The sequence below is a fragment of the Bison bison genome, unplaced genomic scaffold (genome assembly GCF_000754665.1).
Source record: "Bison bison bison isolate TAMUID 2011002044 unplaced genomic scaffold, Bison_UMD1.0 scf7180017864322, whole genome shotgun sequence".
Lineage (NCBI taxonomy): Eukaryota > Metazoa > Chordata > Mammalia > Artiodactyla > Bovidae > Bison > Bison bison.
The window spans coordinates 433964-454969 of NW_011494894.1; the positions used below are offsets into that span (position 1 = coordinate 433964).

The 21006-nt window shown below is 37.6% G+C and overlaps 1 protein-coding gene across 1 annotated transcript in view; it reads right to left on the reverse strand.

Annotated features, from left to right (window-relative positions):
* Positions 1 to 21006, reverse strand: part of INTS7 (integrator complex subunit 7) — an 83136-nt gene that overhangs the window by 36725 nt on the left and 25405 nt on the right. The window contains exons 5-8 of the mRNA XM_010853021.1: positions 19140 to 19186; positions 14690 to 14889; positions 13968 to 14090; positions 751 to 868 (exon numbers count right to left, since the gene is read on the reverse strand). Of these exons, the coding sequence (XP_010851323.1) occupies positions 751 to 868; positions 13968 to 14090; positions 14690 to 14889; positions 19140 to 19186 (488 nt within the window). The remainder of the gene's footprint in view (positions 1 to 750; positions 869 to 13967; positions 14091 to 14689; positions 14890 to 19139; positions 19187 to 21006) is intronic.

Sequence of the window (21006 nt, forward strand, 5' to 3'; positions counted from 1 at the left end):
AGGGGATGACAGAGGATGAGATGGCTGGATGGCATCACCGACTCAATGGACGTGAGTTTGAGTGAACTCTGGGGGTTGGTGATGGACAGGGAGGCCTGGCGTGCTGCAGTCCATGGGGTTGCAAAGAGTTGGACACAACTGAGCGGCTGAACTGAATTGAACTCGTAAAGGAAGCAAGAGAGATCCTACAAAACTTGCATTCAAACAACAAAAACCTTTAAGCTTAAGTGTGTTATATAAGCAAGCTCCTCATGAGGCATTAATAGAGGCATTTTGGAGTTAAATCATTTGAACAGGCAAGTAGGAAAGCATTATTGAACTGAGGCAAAATTGTATTTTAATCATTTTCCAGAAGGATAACATATGCGTAAAAGGAAGCATATGACATTTGCTTTTAAAATTCACCACCACTTGGCCTTTGAAATATACTTAAATCCAAAGGGCAATTTAAGTCAGAGACATACAAAAGCAAACCAGCTATTTTAAGCACTCTCAAAAATATTATTTCATCCACATAACAATGCAAAAAAAGGCAAATCCAGAAAAACTATAGCCTTGAGTTAAGATCAAGGATGCAAGATTTTATTATTTTAGGAATTACTTAAGAAATCATTTTTTAAGAAATTACTAACATGTAACAGTAAGAAACTAAAACCTTTCTTGATTCTAAAGCTTTAAATTGAAATATAAACATGACGTGAATAAAAGATTATTAGCATGTTATCCATATATCATCTTTCTTCTCTTTACCCGAAGCTATGCTGAAGTAATGTTTGACGGCGATGGTCCCTGACAGCGTGGCAAGGACCGACAGCATCCCGAGTTTCAAGCTGTCATAAGGAGTCTGCAGGGCACATTCACAGAGTGCCTGAAACGCAGAAGAGAAAGGAACACGTAAGTTAAAACATCCATACGCCTTAAAACTGTCTACTCATTGTGAATGTTCCAGCTTTCAGAGAAACTGTATCTTTCTTCCACAAGAAAATACTTCAGTCAAACTTGCCACAGTCAAGAGGAACCTAAGGAGATATGTTAGCTAAATATAATGTTGTATCCTAGATGGATCTGGAACAACAGCAACAAAAAAAGACACTGGGTAAAAGCTGAAGAGGTCAGAACAGAGTATGAGCTTTGGTTAATAATAATAATGTTTCAATACTGATTCACTGATTTTTTTTTTCTTTTCTTTTTTGATTCACTGATTTTTAACAAACCTACTATACTCATGTAAAACATTAATAACTGGGGAAACTGGTTGTGGGTATGTGGGAGTTCTCTGTACTACCTTCTCCATTTTTCTGTAAATCTATACATGTTTGAAAAAATACAGTCTGTTAAAAAAAGTCATGATAAACTTTTTATTAAGGTTATTATCAGTTATGTACTGCTTACTTCTCACAAGCAGAAGTTCCAACATATTTACCTTATCTAAGAGATATGAGTATTAGCTGAACATAAATGAATATGTGTGTGTGTATATATATACACACACATATATATATTTAAAATAATTGAGAGTGTAGCATTCTATCTAGCTAATAAGTGAGTGGGCTGTCTCACTGTTCTTCTCCATTTCAGGTCACTTCCTCTACTCCTTACCTAGGTGCTCTGATGTATTACTAAAATCAAGGTGCTAGTTTTTCTCTCACTGCAGTTAACCCTGAATATGTTAGTGACCGTTGGCTAGCATAGTGACTGTTGGCTCATCCTGGATATTTACTCTTACGACTCTATAACAATATACATATGGTCAAATAACTGTCCTGTTAAACTAATTCCCATTCTCTCACAAAGTTTCAGAAGATGAACAAAACTGAAAGACTAGGGAAACAATAAAAAATTAAATTTCACAAAGAGTTAAACAATAAATTTAATATGACCCCAGTAAAAATGTCAACAAAATCTTGGGGGGAGGGGAGAACTTAGATAACCTTTATCTAAAGATCATATGGAAAAATAAAAACGAGAAAATATACAGAACATTCTGACAAAGTATAATGACAGACAAAACAAGCCCTATAAAACATTAAAATATATGATAAATTTGAAGAAATAAAATAAATTTTTCCTATTTCATAGAAACCGAAAGAGAACTGGTCCCAGAAACAGATTCAATTACACAAAGAATTTAATATATGATAATGGTATTTCAAATCAGAGAGACCAGGTAATAAACAGTTCAAGGTCAACTGGCCAGTCACCTGGAAAAAAAAAAACTTGATTTTTTTCTTTTTTTATGGCAAATCAAAAGAAACTAAAAAGTACAAAGAGTTAACAAGGGAAAAGAAAACATAAAATGATAATTGACAAAACTGGAAGAAAAATTCGTATCATGTAAAGTCAACAGAGGTCCAACAATCTTTGTATTAAAGTTCTTACTAATAAATAGGCAAACAAAAAGAAAAATCAGTAGTTCACAGAAAAAATTTATACAAATATTTTAAAATTTCATTCATAATTTGAAATTTTAAATTAAAGTTAGAGTTGTTTTTCACCAATCTGATTGGCCAAGATTGAAATTTAATAATACATAACACTGAAAAGAGTATGGGGAAACAGGCACTCTACCACACTGTTGACAGAAAGGTGCATGTGTGTGTGCTCAGCTGCTAAGTCATGTCCAACTGTGTGTGAGCCTATGGACTGTAGCCCACTGGGATTTCCCAGGCAAGAATACTGGACTGGCTTGCCATTTCCTACTCCAGGGGATCTTAATGACCCAGGGATCAAATGATCAAATGATCCCCATCTCCGGCACTGGCAGGCAGTTTCTTCACCACTGAGCCACCTGGGAAGCCCTGATAGAAAGGCAAAGGGTGTCAATCTCATTGACTGGTAACTGGCATTAAATACAAAACATTTTCCAGCACTTAAATTCCTCTTTTGGAAATTTATGTCCACAGAGGCAACTTTTTTTTTCTTTTAAACAAACTAGTCAATGTAGCAATATAAAGAGCAGCAGTAAAAATACTGGAAGCAACTCTTAACTTTCATTGATGGAGTACTGGGAATAAAGAGAGAGTACTACATAGCTGGTAAAAGAATGCAGTAGATCTGTGTGCTAATATGAGATGTTCTCCAAGATATACTCTTAAGTGATAAAAAATTCTTAACATGATAGAGTATTATTTTCATTTGTACAGAAAAAAGATGGGACATACACATGCTTGCATGTGGATGAAGAAATTCAGGAAGGATGGATGCCTAAGAAACTAGTAACAGTGATCACCTCTACAGAGGACACCTGAGGGAAGAGATGGAAGACGCTTATATTTTGCTCACTGTGCACCTATGAACTGCTTTTTTAAAATATATATATCATGTGCATGCAATACTTTTTCAATTGAAAGAAAAACTTAGTTAATAACAAAACACCATCAGCAGCAAACACTACTGTGGAAAGCAAAGAAATGGACTTGAAACACAAAGTAGGTTTTGGTAATGGAAGGGAAGCCAGTCTAGGTGATATAAAAAAGAACTGGGTCAGTAAGGCCAGAATATGAAGTGCTTCTTTGTGGTAAGAGGAGATGTATGTAAAAAGGATGAAGGCTAAGAGAGAGAAATACTGAGTAGGGAAGATAAGGCCAGATTAGAGAGCACTGAAAAGTTAGGCAGAATAATTTAAACAGGATGAGAAAGAAAAAATGAAGCCACTGGAGAGGAATAAAGTCATCTAAAGTGATGGGAAGATTATTCTGGCAGTGGTAAACAGAACAAGTTAACAAAGAAAGTTGAGAGCTAAGGAGCCATCCTGTAGTTTATGGCAGTAATCCAGTGAATCATTTACTGGTGATGGCCTGAGCTAGAACCCAGTGGCAGGAGTGGAGAATAGAGGATGAATATGAGAGACACTTGGAAGGAGACTGTACATGAGGGAATGAATAAGGATTAAATTATTATTACAACATTTAAAAACTGATGACCAGAGAATGTTGATTCCATTTACAAAGACTTAAGAATTTATGTGGATAAATGAATGTTTGCGTAAGAACAGAAAATAGGAGGAGATTTGAAATACAAAAAGCATTATCCACCGGGCATTTGGAATATGAGATGCAGCAGATTTTTAACTGGAAGACTTGCATTAGAATTCTGGCTCTGCCACTTACCATCTCCGTGATCTGAGCCAATTATTGAAATCTTTGAGTCTCAACTTCTTTGTCTGTAAAATGGGGGTAAAGATTTACACAGAATTTATATATCTCTGGAAAAACATATAAGAAATTAGACACTGGTTGCCACCGGGCAAAGGAGCTGACTAGATGGCAGAAAGGTGGGAAATACTTTACTATATATATAGCCTTTTGCTACTGCTGTGTGCTGTGCTCAGTCATGTCTGACTCTTTGCAACCCCATGGATTGTAGCCTGCCAGGCTCCTCTGTCCATGAGATTCTCCAGGCAAAAAACTGAATGAGTTGCCATTTTCCCCCAGGGGATCTTGCAGACCCAGGGATCAATCTTGCGTTTCCTGCGTCTCCTACACTGGCAGGTAAATTCTTTATCACTAGCCACCTGGGAAGTCCAGATAGCCTTTTAGAGCATCTGAATTTTGACACATGAGTGTATTGGCATTAAAAGAAAGGAAGTGAAATTTAAAATATAAGAGGAGGTGACATATATCATCTGTAAGATCAAACAGCTACCAAGAGACAAAAGAGCACTCACAGCCTCTTTAAGCTACTGTGCTGGAGAGCAACTGAGCTCAGATAAGTGGGCTCAATTGTTAGAGGATGTAGCGGCTGAGGTTAAGGGAGGCAGAGAGTAAATGGAAGAAAGCATGTAGACGAACTCAACTCAAAAACTTCAACTCTGAGGAAAGGGAGCAGTGAAGAATCCCGAGAAGCTGCAGTTCAGAGAGTGGGAAAAGCAAGTGAGGACAGTGAGGCCCAAAGAAGTCAGAGACGAGAGAGGCTGACGGTGTCATACGGACCCAAAGGAAAGAGGGGCAAGGCAGAAAAAGCTCTGGGTTTAGCATTAAGAAGAACACTGGTGATCTTTTAAGTAACTAAGCAAAGGAGTAAGGGGACAGAATTATATCCAAGTGTGTTACCGACAGAGTAGGGGATGAAGAAATATAAGCAGATAGAGATGCTTTTTTGAAGTTCAAAAGAAAGCTTTTTTTAAAAACGGTGATTGTTATTAGGTACATTATAGTTATAACTTATTTATTCAAATACTGAGACCACTTCCACTTATCCAGTTTTTATTGCCTTAACTGGTTTGCCTTGTACTGTTTGTATCTAGGAATAAAATTCTCAATCAAATAGCCCCAGAGGCTATGTCCTGTATTTACGCAAATTCAAAATTATATATTATGACGTGCTCTATGTATAAGAGAACGATTAACCTTTTGGGATAATCAAGAAGGTAAGAGAGACATGTTATGTAAGACGATACTAAAAGTTTTAAAGAAGAAAAATTATCATTTAAAAAATTGAACAAAACATTAGAAGATCTTATTAGAATTATTTACAATGTCATCTTCTAATTAGTGTCACTTTGCACAGTACTGGATTTCTAAAAGGCTCTCTGTAATGACATACTGGTCTTAAAGGTCCAATTAATTCAAAGTAGTAATTAACTGAGCTCATCAAAGCTCCCTAGAGACAGCACATTAGTCATATTTCAATGATAAACTCTGGTAAAGTCTCTGTTTCAAGGATGTTACCTATTAAAAAATTGTTCTTACCAGGACTGTTTTTCATATCAACCAAAAGGAAAAATCTAATTCTTCAAATGAAGGCCCCCTTTCTCACACACCACCACTGTTACTGTCAATGACTATCTGGTCTGGATTTCTCTCTCTCTAGGCTGGTTTAACTCACTGCTCAACTGAGGCTCTGTCCTGATTTACTGTTTTCTGGGTCAGCTCCTAAGTGGGGGCTTCTCCTCTACTCTGGTATGGGACTGGCCACCAGGGATGTGTTCTAGAAAGGCATGGCAGTTTATAATCCTTAAAGAGACATGCCACATGAAAAATACTCTGCGAAGGGGATTAAGAGGTACAAACTTCCAGTCATTAAAAAAAAAAGTCACGGCATGTGAGGTACGGCATAAGAAATCTGGTGAATACACTACAGTAAGCCTGAATGAGGACAAATGGTTATCAGATTTATCGTGATGATCCTTTCATAAAGTATTTAAATGTTGAATCACCGGGATACATTTGAAACGAACATAACATTGCATGTCAACTACACTTCAATTAAAAATACACGTACTGTGTCAAAGACACTGCTGTCGTTCAGTCGCTCAGTTGTGTCCCACTCTTTGCAACCCCGCGGGCTGCAGCACACCAGGCTCCCCTGTCCTCCCCTCCCTCCCTATTATATGTGCAGTCCATGGCGTTGCAAAGAGTGGGACACAACTGAGCAACTAACACTTTCACTTTTCACGTGGCAGAGCTTAACACAATATTGTAAAGTGAATTATCCTCCAATTAAAAATAAAATTTTTTAAATCCAAAGAAAAATATAAACATGTGAAAAACTATCTTTGTTCCTACGAAATTATTTCTGACAACCTTAACAAGAATACACTATTCTTGGGCCTTGATTTTAAGCTCTTCCTTCCTTCAGGTTTTTAAAACATTGAGAATGAAGGTACTTCTTTTAAAGCTGGAATATTTGATTACAGGTGGAAATTATAATACCTACCAACACACCAGCAAAAGTAGCAATAGAATAGATTAAATTTGCATTGGAAATACCAAAACTCAAAAATCAAGTTTTTTTGAGAGCTTGGTATTTCAAGAGCTAAGACTGGCTCAGAGGAAGAAAAGAAGGAAAGAATGAAGAAAGAAGAGGGAGACCTAGAAGAAAAATAATTATTTTTGGTGACTAAGAGCAAAATTCAAATTTGAAATCAACAAGCTATTACTCTGTAAAGATTAAATCATTAGAACATTCTCCTGCTATATTTTAATATTTTCAAAAAATACACCACACTTTGAAAAAAATGATCATTTGATCATATCCATTTAATTAAAATCAGGTTTCAGGAAAAAATTCCTTGTGGGAGAGACAAATATTCAAAAATACATATTTTCAATTAAAAACAACTAATGAAAAAAGCCACAAGAAAGAGATAAATCAGAACAAAAAACCCCAGAGAACATGGGGTATACTGAAGAAATACTAGCAAGCTGTGAAGTCAACAAACAGTTACCACTGAAGTGACCACTCGAGTGGTGGTGAAATTCAATGGAAATATTATGAAAGAGTTTACTACAAAAAAGAAATTACATAGTATTAAAGAGAAAACAGTAACTGGTATTTACGTTCCAGATTATCTTAACACAAAAGAGAAGGGGCAGGAATGAAGGGAAGTAGAAAAGAGTACTTAAGCCTGCCAAAATTTGCAACAACGAAACATACTTTTCATTCCGAATAGAGATACACAAGTTCTTACATTAATATATTAAGTACAGAGGTAGGCAGAGTAAGAATAATGTTTAATTACCATGTCAAAGTCTCTTTAATTCACTAGAGAATAAACAAAGAAAACCTGATCAAAATAACAAAGCAAAGTAATGAAACAAAAGACACAAAAAGGACACGTTATAAACAGTCTAAGAGGAAGGAAGTTACATCAAGAGCTGTAAATAAGTCATGTTGTACTACTAAAAAAGATTCAGAGTAAGTCCAAAGAGGTAAATCTGACCAAACAGATTTCATACGGTTTTATACTGAAATAAATGTTAATAATATATAACATCAATACATAATACATATATATTATATACTTATCTATATTATTTAATATATTACATTATATAGAAAATATACCTTCTTTTCAAATTCCATGAACTGTTTATAAAAAGTGACCCTACACTGGGCTGCAAAGAAACTTTAAAATTAGGAATTAATAATGGACATGAGTTCGAGTAAACTCCGGGAGTTGGTGATGGACAGGGAGGCCTGGCGTGCTGCAGTCCATGGGGTCGCAGAGTCGGACACAACTGAGCAACTGAACTGAACAAGAGGTTAGCAACAACAAAAATTCCATCAACAAATATAAAAAGCTTATCACTTTAAAAACAGAAACTTCCAGTTATAAGAAAAGTAAGTACTAGGGGTATAATGCACACCATGGTGACTGTAGCTAACACCGCTGCGTGACACATAGGAAAACTGTTAGAGGAAATCCTAAGAGTTACCCTCACAAGCAAAAAAAAAATTTTTTTGTTTTTCTTTTTATCTATATGAGACAATGGATGCAAACCAAAACTAATTCCATGCCAAAGGGGAAATCAAAACGGCTCTCAAGGAAATTAAAAGAACGAAATGATTTAAAATACAGTCAACCTTCAGTATCTGCAGGGGTTCCAAGACCCTCTGCGCTGCTGCGGATACCAAAGTCTTCAGATGCTCAAGTCCCTTCTCTAAAGTGGTGTGTTTGCATGTAAGTTGCCTGTGCACATCTTCCCATACATTTTACATCATCTTTCGATTACTTACAATACCTAATACAATGTAAATGCTATGTGAATAGTTGCTGGCAAATTTGTAGGTGGCACGTTCAAGTTTTGCTTTTGGGGACTTTTTGGGATTTTTTTTCTTTCATACTTTTGAGTCTGGGGTTGGTTGAATCTGTAGATGTGGAACCTGAGGATATAACCAAAAACCATGAGATACCTAGGAACACCATACAGAATATGTGCAAAATTTGTATGCTGAAAACTAAAAACCACTGATGAGAACAGAGGAAGCTCTACATAAATGGAGAGATGTGCCATGTTCATAGAAAACTCAGCACAATGAAGATGTTAACTCTCTCCAAATTGATCTGTAGATGCAAATGTCGATCAGAATCCTAGCAGACTTTTTGCAGAAACTGATAAATTGATTCAAGGCAAGGCAAGGAAAGGCAAAAGACCTACAACTTCCAAAATAAAGAAGAAATACAAAGACTAGAGGACCCACACCACCTGATTTCAAGACATAGATTTCAAGCTACAGAAATCAGAATTGTGTGAACAGATTGGAATCCAGAAATAGATCTATGCAGATAAGGTCAACTGATTTTCAACAAAGATGCTGAGGTAACTGAAAGAGGAAGCACAGTCTTTTCAACAAATTGTGCTGGAACACACGGCTATCCAAACACATCTTGATTCCTACCTTGCACCGTACGTGATGAAAAGTGAAAGTGTTAGTCGCTCCATCGTGTCTGACTCTTTGCGACCCCATGGACTGTAGCCTGCCAGACTCATCTGTCCATGGAATTCTCCAGGCGAGAATGCTGGAGTGGGTAGCCATTCCCTTCTCCAGGGGACCCAGGGGATATTCCTGACACAGGGAACAAACCCAGGTCTGCTACACTGCACAACAGTCAACTCAAAACGGACTACATAGAGTTAAATATGAAACTTAAAACTATAAAATTTCTAGAAGAGAATATATGATAAAATCTTTGTGACTTTGGGTTAGATAAAGACTTCCTAGATAAAACTCAAAAATAAATCCCCAAAAGGAATGAAAAATGATAAATTAGATTTCATGAAAACAAAAATCTTCAAAAAATACTTATTATATTAGAGATCCAGTTACAAAGGTGAAAACTTTAGGAGATGGATGATTGTGATAGTTGCACAAAAGTGTGAATGTACTTAGTGCCACTGAACTGTACAGTTAAATTCAGTTAAAATAGTAGGTTTTATATTATGTGACTTTTACCACAATAAAAAAATTTAAAAGGCACTGCATTAAAGGCACATACTGGCAGGAAATATTTGCAAAATATACATCTGATAAAGAATTTGTATCTAGAACATAGAGAGAACTCAGAAACAAGAAGAAAACTTAAAAAAAAAAAAAGCATAAAAGATTAGAATACGCACTTCACCAATGAAGAGATCTGGTGATGACAAGCCTAAAAGGTTGAACACGCTTGTCACTAGGGAAATGCAAATTAAAGCCACAATGGGATAGCACTACACAATTATTCAAAAGGCTACAACTACAGAACCATACAATAGAAAGTGCAAGCAAGGATACAGAACCGCAACTCAGACACTGCCGGTGACTACGCCAAATGGTACAGCTATTCCAGGAAACAATTTGGCAGTTTCTTACAAAGTTAAACACAGATTTACCACACAACCTGGAAATTCCACTTCTAGGTATTCACTCAAATAATGTCCTATAAAGGTCTGTACAACAGGAATTCTATTTATAATAGAAAAAAAACCCTGGAAACAGTTTAAATGTCCATCAAGTTGTGAACAGATAAACTGTGGTTCACATACTGGGATACTGCTGCTGCTGCTAAGTCGCTTCAGTCGTGTCCGACTCTGTGCGACCCCATAGACGGCAGCTCACCAGGCTCCCCCGTCCCTGGGATTTTCCAGGCAAGAACACTGGAGTGGGCAGTAAAAAGGAATGAACTAACTATTCATGTAACAATATGGATGAATGATGTTAAGCATTATGCTAGGCCAAAGAAACCATACCCCAAAGGCTACAAATTATATAAATCCATTTAGATTTTGGAAAGGCAAACTCACAGGGCTAGAAATCTGGTCAGTGGGAGTCAGGAGTTAGGCAAAAAACTGACTACAGAGGGGCCTGAAGAAACTTTTTGGAGTGACTGAAAAATGTTCTACATCACAACTGTGGTGGTGGTTACACAACTGTATAGATTTATCGAAACAAACTGCATATCTAGAACTGGATACCTGGAAAAGTTTCAGTGAGTAAATGACACCACAGTAAATCTGACTTTAAAAGTGTACTTCTCGTTAATGGCAAAGGGAACACTAAAAGTTGCAATTTATGGAATGTGGCAACCTGCACTGAGATGAAAATTAATAGCCTTAAGTGCTTCCATTATTAAACAGAAGAATAAAAATAAATGTACCAACCACTTGAAGCGTAAGAAAGCCATGCTGCTGACAAGTTTAATAAAGAAAAGGGAAACATAAACACAATAGTAAGAATAAAACAAAGATAAAATTTTAAATATAGACATACTACAAATTATAAAGGTTCTCCTTTTGTTGATACTAATGAATCTGCAAAAAAAATTACATGAAAAAAAATTATCAAGACTGATTCAAGAAGAGCTAGAAAACCTCAACAGGGTAACAACCATGTAAGGAATAGGAAATATTCTCAAAATGCTATCCCTGGAAGAAGGCCCAGGTTCAGACCGATTTATGGCCCTTATAAAGCTATACCCTCAAGACAGAAAATTTTTATGTCAAAGCTCTTAACCGTTTCAGAGCATGGAAAGGGCAACTATTTACACTGAATTTAGATTTTATTTACAGCTACTTACATAGTATTTACATTGTATTAGGTATTATAAGTAATCTAGAGATTAAAGGTATATAGGAGGATATACATAGGTATATGCAAAAACTGCTTCATTTTATACAAAGAACTTGAGCATCTGAGGACTTCGGTATCCAGTAGGGAGTACTAGACCCAATCCCCCAATGCCATCAAGGGACACGGGAATAGCAATGAAAGGAAAAAACATGCAGCCACATGGACGAGTCTCATCAGTACAATGTTGAGCAAAAGCAGTAAACGCAAAACTAAACAGTGTATTTTTAGGGAGGCATAGATGGTAAAACTATGAAGAGCAAAAAGTGACTATCACAAAAGTCAAGAGTGGTTTCCTTTGGGCGGTATTAAGGCTCTGATCAGGGAGAAGCATGTGAGAAGAGGAAGCAGGGTCCTGTGATTTTTGCAGTGTTCTATTTCTAGCTGATGGAGACTACATGCGCTGACTTACAATTATTATTTAAACTATTAAATATACATTCTACAAGTGTGTGTGTGATTTATTCACAATAAGGAAAGAAATGAGATGGAATAATAATACAGTGCTTTCACTGGGTCTGGTTCCCTAAAGTGGCCGAGCACATTCTCTTCCTGTTTAGTAGGAAAAAGGCACCAGAGGACAGAGCTCTCTTAAATTCTTAATTAAGCCCTCTTAAGAAGCTCTCTTAACCATATTAAGTCTCTCTGAATCCTAATTTGCTCATCTATTAAGTGCAAATACTAATAACTGTCTTCATCTCTTGGGATATTTGCAACTATCAATCATAATATATTAAAACATGTTTGGCTTAGATGCTCAGTTGTGTCTGACTTTTTGCGGCCTCATGGACTGTAGCCCGCCAGGCGTTTCTGTCCATGGGATTTTCCAGGCAAAAATACTGGAGTGGGTTGCCATTTCCTCCTTGGGGGGATCTTCCCAACCCAGGGATCGGACCCAGGTCTCCTGCATTGCAGGCGGATTCTTTACCAGCTAAGCCAGCAAGGAAGCCCAGGAATACTGAAGTGGGTAGCCATCCCTTCTCCAAAGGGATCTTCCCGACCCAGGGATTGAACCATCGTCTCTTATGTCTCCTGCATTGGCAGGCAGGTTCTGTACCACAAGTGCCACCTGGGAAGCCCACCGAGACATGTTTGCTGCTGCTAAGTCACTTCAGTCGTGTCCGACTCCTAGCAACCCCATGGACTTCTCCATCCATGGGATTTTCCAGGCAAGAGTACTGGAGTGGGTTGCCATTTCCTTCTCCAATGCATGAAAGTGAAAAGTGAAAGTGAAGTCGCTCAGTCATGTCCGACTCCTAGCAACCCCATGGACTTCAGCCCACCAGGCTCCTCCGTCCATGGGATTTTCCAGGCAAGAGTACTGGAGTGGGTTGCCATTGCCTTCTCCAAGACACGTTTAGAAAATTGCAAAAAACAAACAAACAAAAAAAAGAGCAGCTCAGTATTCATAATCTGAAATTCAGTGGTTTTTGTTACACTGTAGCTATGATGATACCAAGAAATAATAAAATCCATGAAAATAAAGATTGAATTTAACAATTTTCCATTTCACTTTAAGCATTATTTTTTAAAAAGTGGTGCATTATCAGTAATGGGTGGAAAAAAAAAAAAGGGTTCTACCTTGAGAAAAATATTAAACATCAATGTAACCTAAGAAATGCTATAAAAGATGTAACATTAGAAGTCTAAAGATTGAGATCTTCTCTTGTATTAACAAAAGAAAACTTAAGACTGTCTTTTCCTCTGTGTGAAAAGGAGAAATAAGCTTTACCTCTTCTCTAATAAATCATAGCCAGCACCAAAACTATTCTCCCTAAACTGAGTAAAGGAGACAGGAATAAAATAAACAACTTAACAGGGCTTCTCAACTAGCCATGGTGCTGCTATGGGACAATTAGAAAAGGAACTAAGAGATAAGTCTAATGAACTACAACAAATCTAAACATTAAAGGATATAAGCTTTTCAGTAACTAGGTAATATCTTTGTATGGTGACACATTGCAACTAGACTTATGGTGATCATTTTCAAATGTATGGAAAAAATGACTGCCTTGCATAACAGGAACTAACAGTGTTATAGCTCAATTATACATCAAAAGCAAGAAAACAAACGAACATGCAGACTCAGTCAGAAAAAGAGATTTGTGGTTACCAGAGGCAGAGGGCAGTTGGATGAAGGCAGTCAAAGGCACAAACTTCCATTTATAAGATAGGTAAGGACTAGGGATGTGATGCACAACATGGTTAATATAATTAACACTGCTGTAAGTTATATATGAAATTAGTTAAGAAAGTAAATCTAAAAAACTTTTTCTTTAACTTTGTGTCCATATGAGATAGACACAAATGGATGTTCACTAAACTTACTGAGATAATCACTTTACAATGTTCTAAGTTAAATCGTTCTGCTATATACCTTAAACTTACACAGTGCTGTGTGTCAATTATATTTCAATAAAATTGAGAAAAAAGTAAAGGGAAAACAATAAAGAATTTTTATATATTTACTTGGCCAGTTTTAACTTCTGCCATAAATATCAACAATACTCTTAGAAATCTTCCATATTCAAACACTTAAGAGGACAAAAATAACATAAAAATGTAAAATGAAATGTAATATGACAACATCATATTATTTTTCTATATAAAATAATGATGCTTGAAGTTCTACATACCTGAATGTTTTCTCTACTCCAAGTATGTGGTGTTTTATTGGCAAGTAATTTCAGATCTTGAATAGCAAGTCTCTTCACTGCTTTCCTAGGGTCATTCTTCAAATACTGCAATAAAAGCTGAATCTATAGAGGAAAGAAGTTACTCCATGAGTGACACCATCACTGACATTATCGTTAGGGATGCACTGTAGTTTCGTGAAACTTTTAGATTTGAGATAGGGCTCATTTCAAATTACAGCCCTGTCATTTATTCGCTATGTACCCATGTTTGGGCCTTTCTCCTCTTGTATAAAAATACACCTTCACTTAACTTGCAAGGTTCTAGCACAAGACCTGGCCTTAAACACTCAACTCTTCCTTTTTCCACCCACCAACTCCATGCTCTGCCATGTACTCTCACCTCCACCTCATTTAATTTTTATAAGACTCCCAAGAATCAGCACTGAGAATACAACTCAAATCTTCCTCCCTACCACACCAACTCCATGCTGTGCTCTGTACCCTCACCGCCACCTCTTTTTTCACAAGACTCCCAAGAATCAATACTGTGAATATAAAGAGGGAAAAGAACAAGCAAAAGGAAATTAAACTGTGATCTTTCAAAGAAAGGGATCTCAATACTATCAAAACTTATGGGTTACTTACTTATTTTTTTTAGCATATTAATACTTAAAAGGCAAGTTTACTGAAGAAAAAGGAAGTTTAAAGGAAACTGAAATTACCTGCTTGGGCGTATCAACCAGAGATGAAGCTGCAAGCAGAGTGAAAGTGTGCAGAGAGACAATCACCATTCTGGTGGAAGGATAGGCGGTGACCAGCTGCTGTAGCAGCTGACGCGCGCTGGACGCCAAGATGGCGTCATGGTGCATATGCTGCAGAATGGGGATCAACTTCAGCTTCAGGTCTACTGGAGTGGCTAGACCTGCACATGGGAAGAACACTTAGAGATTTCTGACCTCATCCTGGATAATACCTCACATTCAAAAGGGCTGATTCCATTAGCAAAATGACTATTTAAAAGCAAACAGCACACTCAATGGTTAGTCGCTCAGTCATGTCTGATTCTTTGCGATCCCAAGGACTATAGCCCACGAGACTCCTCTGTCTACAGGATTTCTCCCGGCAAGAATACTGGAGTGGGTTGCCATTCCCTTTTCCAGGGGATCTTCCTGACCCAGGGATCGAACCCTCTGGAGTGGGACCTCCAGTATTGCCATGCCCTCTGTCAGGGGATCTTCCCAACCTAAGGGCTGAACTCAGGTCTCCTGCACTGCAGGCGGATTTTCTACTGCCTGAGCCACCAGGGAAGCCCGCCCTGATTCCTACCCTGTGCTCTTCTCCCTTTCTCTCTGTACCTCCTGAGAGTGAAAGTGAAAGTAGCTCAGTGGTGTCCCAACTCTTTGCGACTCCATTGACTTTAAAGTCAGTGGAATTCTCCAGGCCAGACTACTGGAGTGGGTAGCCTTTCCCTTCTCCAGGGGATCTTCCCAACCCAGAGATCCAACCCAGGTCTCCGACACTGCAGGCGGATTCTTTACCAGCTGAGCCATAAGGGAAGCCAAGAATACTGGAGTCGGTAGCCTATCCCTTCTCCAGGGGATCTTCCTGACCCAGGAATTGAACCAGGGTCTCCTGCACTGCAGGTGGATTATTTACCAACTAAGCTATCAGGGAAATCCTATACCTCCTAATTCCTGTTTATATACTTTAATTTTGTGTAGATAAAACTAAAGGAACAAAAACACATTGCAGGTGAATTCTTTACCACCTGAGCCACCAGGAAGTCCAAGTAGTACACTAGTATATGTTTAAATTTATATTACGCTTATATATTATGCTTATGTAATACTACATTAGAGGTAATCAAGTTCAATAGTTTTTTCTAAAGTATTTATCTTGATTTGGGGGTGATTATTAAATTACAGGCTGATAGTAAAAAATATCCTTAAAAGGCACAGTAGAAAGCAGTCATATTTGCTGCCTCTTTCTTCCCATAGCATACCAAAACATATACATATTCATGAACATATATACACATGCATATACACAAACTCAATGGCGATAACCTGTTATATTTACAATTTTAATTATCTCCTCAACACTAAGTCAAGATCAGGATGTGAACGACTATGTATGGAGCAGTTGCAAAGTTCTCTGAACGTTGTGTAGCACTGCCTTTCTTTACAGCATCCACAGCTGGAATTTCATTGAGAACTGATTCCAAAGCATCTTTTCTTGTCAACACTGGAGCTCAATAAACAGAAAGTCTTTGCTTCTACAGCGTGGCTTAACAGTGATAGTAAATAAAAAACTGTCAATCATAATGTCCTACTTATATGCCAAAAGCTAATTTATCTCTGCTGATGAGTGCTTTTTGCCACAGTGAATAACTGTTAGTGTGAATAACACTAACAATAACAGTAACTGTTAGTGTGAATACATGACATTTCAACATCCAACAGTGGCTTACACCAACTGACTCCCGTACTTTTGGCCGCTCTTCAGATTTAGCCAAAGCAGAGCACCCCCAGGAGATGGCAGAGAGAAGAATGTCAGAGTATTTACTCCCTGGTTTTCTCTGTGCAGGGTCAGATCAGGCCTGTGTTACGGCTGTTTTGATCCTTAAGTTACTGAATGCATTTGCAAGACCATTCTATCTTTGAACTCTTTCTCAATGGCTTTTGCTTTTTCACTCTTCCTGGTTTTTGTCCTTCCTCTGGCTGTCCTTTCTCAATATCTTTGTATTCTCCTCTTTTATCCACACTTTAATTTCTGATATTCCTTGGGGTTGCTAATAAATTATCTTCTTCTCCTACGTACTTTCCCTGAGTGAGCTGATATAATCCCATGGCTTCTGCAATCAGCTATTTGCTTTTAAAGACTGCCTCCCCTCTCATTCCTACCCCCTGAATTTCAGATGCATATGTCCCATTACCTTCTGGTCATCACCAATGGGATATCTCAGAAGTACTTTATGCTTAACAGGGCCCAAAGAGAATTTCTGATATTTACTATGAAACTGCCTGTGTAAAACTTTCCCCCTTTCAAAATATGACAACTCCATCATCACAGCTTCTCAGACCCTGGAGTCTTTCCTGATTCTCTTATTTCTCTTACATTCACATCCAAATTTATTAACAAATCTTGTTGGTTTCTATCTTCAAAATATAAACCAAATCGGACAGTCTTCCCACCTTCACTGCTGTCATACTGGTTCATTTCTACCACTATCTCCTGACTGGATCATTGTAAAGTTTCCTAAGTGTTGTCTCTACTTAAGAGCTTCCCCACAGCAGACTCCTGTCTCATATCCCTCCCTTCTCCTCTGCAAGCCTATTCTGAGTCCAGCAGTCAGAGGATTCATTGTGTTTACAGACACCTTTACCGAAGGTTTTGTTGTTGTTTAATTGCCAAGTCATGTTTAGGGAGACTCAAAATTTTACTTCGCAGAAACACAAGCAGCTTAAAATTTAAGGATATTTATTCCTCAAACTCACCTGCCACTTCTGTATGTTGGGCTCCAATCTTCCTCCACCTTGCCCCCATTTCTGTGCTGTGCTTAGTTATGTCTAACTCTTTGCGACTCCACAGACTTTAGGCTGCTAGGCTCCTCTGTCCAAGGAGACTCTCCAGGCAAGAACACTGGAGTGGGCCCTCCACTATTGCCATGCCCTCCGCCAAGGGATCTTCCCAACCTCGGGACTGAACCCAGGTCTCCCACACTGGTGGGAGAAGCCCACCCCCATTCCTACCCCATTGCTTTTCTCCCTTTCTCTCTGTACCTCCTAATTCCTGTTTATTTACTTTAATTTAGTATAGATAAAACTAAAGGACAAAAATGAATCTTAAATACGTACATTAATAGATTTCTACATATGCCTGTATCTATATTCATATATATGCACCACTCAAGTTATACAGAATCCTCCAGCATCCTAGGAGGCTTACCTGTATAGCTTTCATCAACTCTCTTGCTATCTGCCCTGTCTGTGTGGAGAGCCCCAGCAGATGGGAAGTTCAGGTCAGGTCAGCGTATTTATTCCTTGGCTCCTCTACAAGGTCACATCAAGTCGCATCCCCCTGAAGGTCAGTATTCCAAAGTGGCCTTCTGGATGTGACTCCAGGTTCTGATAAGCACTCCCTCCCCTGCAGCTCAGACAGTGCAGGACAACATCATCCCCTCTAGTTTACTCTGCCCACATCTTTGTAAATGGCTCCTTCATTAAACCCTATTTGAATTACTGCAATTCAAGTGTGACATGTTTCCTGCTGAGATGCTGTCTGATACAGCAGATGTTTAGCAAAAACTTGCTTAATGTATGAGTGATGCTGCTTCTAATGAGAGCTTTCTGCAGGGCAGCCTTTTTCTGGAGGTAGAGGGGGAAGACAAAGGAATAAAGGGAAACCGGAGAGAGCTCAATCACTATATCTTGGTCTCCAACTAAGTGATCTTACTATGGCTCCATTTCCTTTTCCATAAAAGAAGAGTATTACCTATTCAAGTCTGCCAAATTACACAATACAAAGACACACCATTTAGAAAAATACAAAAGAAGTCGTGTTCTCTAGAGTTGTGCAATGCTGTAACCCCAGAGCTTTCTTTTATGACTATTACGAGAGTAAATGGAGTAATACATGGGAAGCCTTTGTAGGCTACAGTACGCAATTTGGATTTGGGTTTAGTCGCAGTTGGAAGATACTGGAGGCATATTAGCAGAGTGAAGAGAGTCCCTGAGTTTTCCCCCAGGTCAGAATGTTTTCCCCCTAAAAATATGCATTTCTTACTCAAGAATCACTTGATCAGAAGTCTTCCTTGATCAAGAGATATAAAACAGAAACATCTCCCCTTCCATCCTGCCATGGACTCTAGGGACTATCCTTACCTCACCTTTCTTCCATAGCACCTGGTATGTCATAAATTGGCTCATCTATTGCTACCACCCCTTCCATTATTAAAATGCAGGTTACCCGAGGGCAAGGACTCTGCTTTGTGTAGTATTGCATCCTAAGCTCCTAGAATAGTTCTGACATTTAGAAAACACTTAATAAACATTATTTGGATGAATAAATGAATGAATAGTGACTAGCACATAGTAAGTAATGAATGTTAGCAGCTATTATTAGTATAAATACCATTAAGTCACTTCGTAACACCAAATGAAGAATACATACCTTGAATCATTTCACTGATTTTGTTACAGATTCCTACAGCAAAATCCCTTAGGAAAGAGAAAACAGTATAATCTTTAAAACCAAAAAAATTAAATTTGCTTAAGTTTTCTAAGGACTTATATAGAACACAGTGAGCTCAGGAGAAATGCAATATTCTAATCATAACTAATATTCCTAAGGTCAGGTGCTGGGGATGGGGAAAGAAATGCAACCAAAACCAAAACTCCACAAAGCAAGTGGGCTTATGCCAACACTGTCCCCACATGATCTTCAAGGAAAGATGCTCTGATTTATGAGTACTGTTGAAATTTCATTACTGAATGACATTGTCTGAAATACTCAAGGTCACTATCTCAGTCTACAGTGTTTTAGGACACACTTTTAATTAAGAAAAGCTTTTGACACACAAGCTGATCATTTATATAAACAATAAAATACACAATAAAATAATAAAATAAAACAATATACAATAAAACAATAAAATATAAACAATAAAATAAAATATTCTGAATTTTAGAAAAACAGAGGAACTATGAAGTAGTAGAAATGCAGTGGGAAATATGGGTAGAGCCAAATTATTTAAAAGTGGCCATTTTTAGATTAAAGACCTAAATGTAAGACCAGATACCATAAAACTCCTAGAGGAAAACAGGCAGAATGCTCTTTGACATAAATTGCAGTAATATCTTTTTGGAGCTGTCTGCCAGCAAGATGGAAATAAAAACAAAAATAAACAATGAGACCTAATTAAACATAAAAGCTTTTGCACAGCAGAGGAGACCATAAGCAAAACACAAAGACAACCTACAGAATGGGAGAAAACACAAACGATGCAACTGACAAGAGATAAATCTTCAAAATACACAAGCAGCTCATACAGCTCAATATCGAAAAACAAAAAACTCAATAAAAAAAGTGGGCAGAACATCTAAATAGACATTTCTCCAAAGAAGAAAGAAGACATACAGATGGCCAAAAGGCACATGAAAAGATGCCCCTCATCACTAATTATTAGAAGTGCAAAGCAAAACTATAATACAATGAGGTATCACCCCACACCAGTCAGAACGGCCATTTATCAAAAAGTCTACAAATAATAAATTCTGGAGAAGGTGTGGAGGAAAGGGAACCCACCTACGAGGTTAGTGGGAAGGTAAACTGGTGCAGCTACTCTGGAAACCAGTACGGAGGTTCCCTAAAACACTAAAACCAGAGCTACCGTATGATCCTGCAATCCCCCCACTGGGCACACACTCGGAGAAAAACATAACTTGAATAGATACATGCACCTCAGTGCTGACTGCAGCACTATTTACAATAGCCAAGCCATGGAAGCAACCTAAATGTCCATCAACAGATGAATGGATACAGAAGATGGGTAATGTATACAATGGAATACTACTCAGCCATAAAAAGAAGGAAATAATGCCATTTGCAGCAACATGGATGAACCCAGAGATTATCATACCCAATGAAATAAGGCAGATTAGGAAAGACAAACATCTTATGATATCCCTTATACGTGAAATCAAAAAAAAAATGATAGAAATGAACTTATTTACAAAACAGAGATAGACCCACAGATATGGAAAACAGATTTGTAGTCACCAAGGGAAAGTGGGGAGGAGGGATAAATTAGAAGTTAGGGATTAATATACACACACCACTAAATATAAACTAGACAACCAATAGGACCTACTATACAGCACAGGGAACTATGTTCAATATTTTATAATAACCTATATGGGAAAAGAATATAAAAAGATATATATATAAATATATATATATAATTGAATACTCTGCTGTATACCTAAAAATAACATTGTTAAATATACTTCAATTAAAATAAATAAAAAATTTTAAAAGT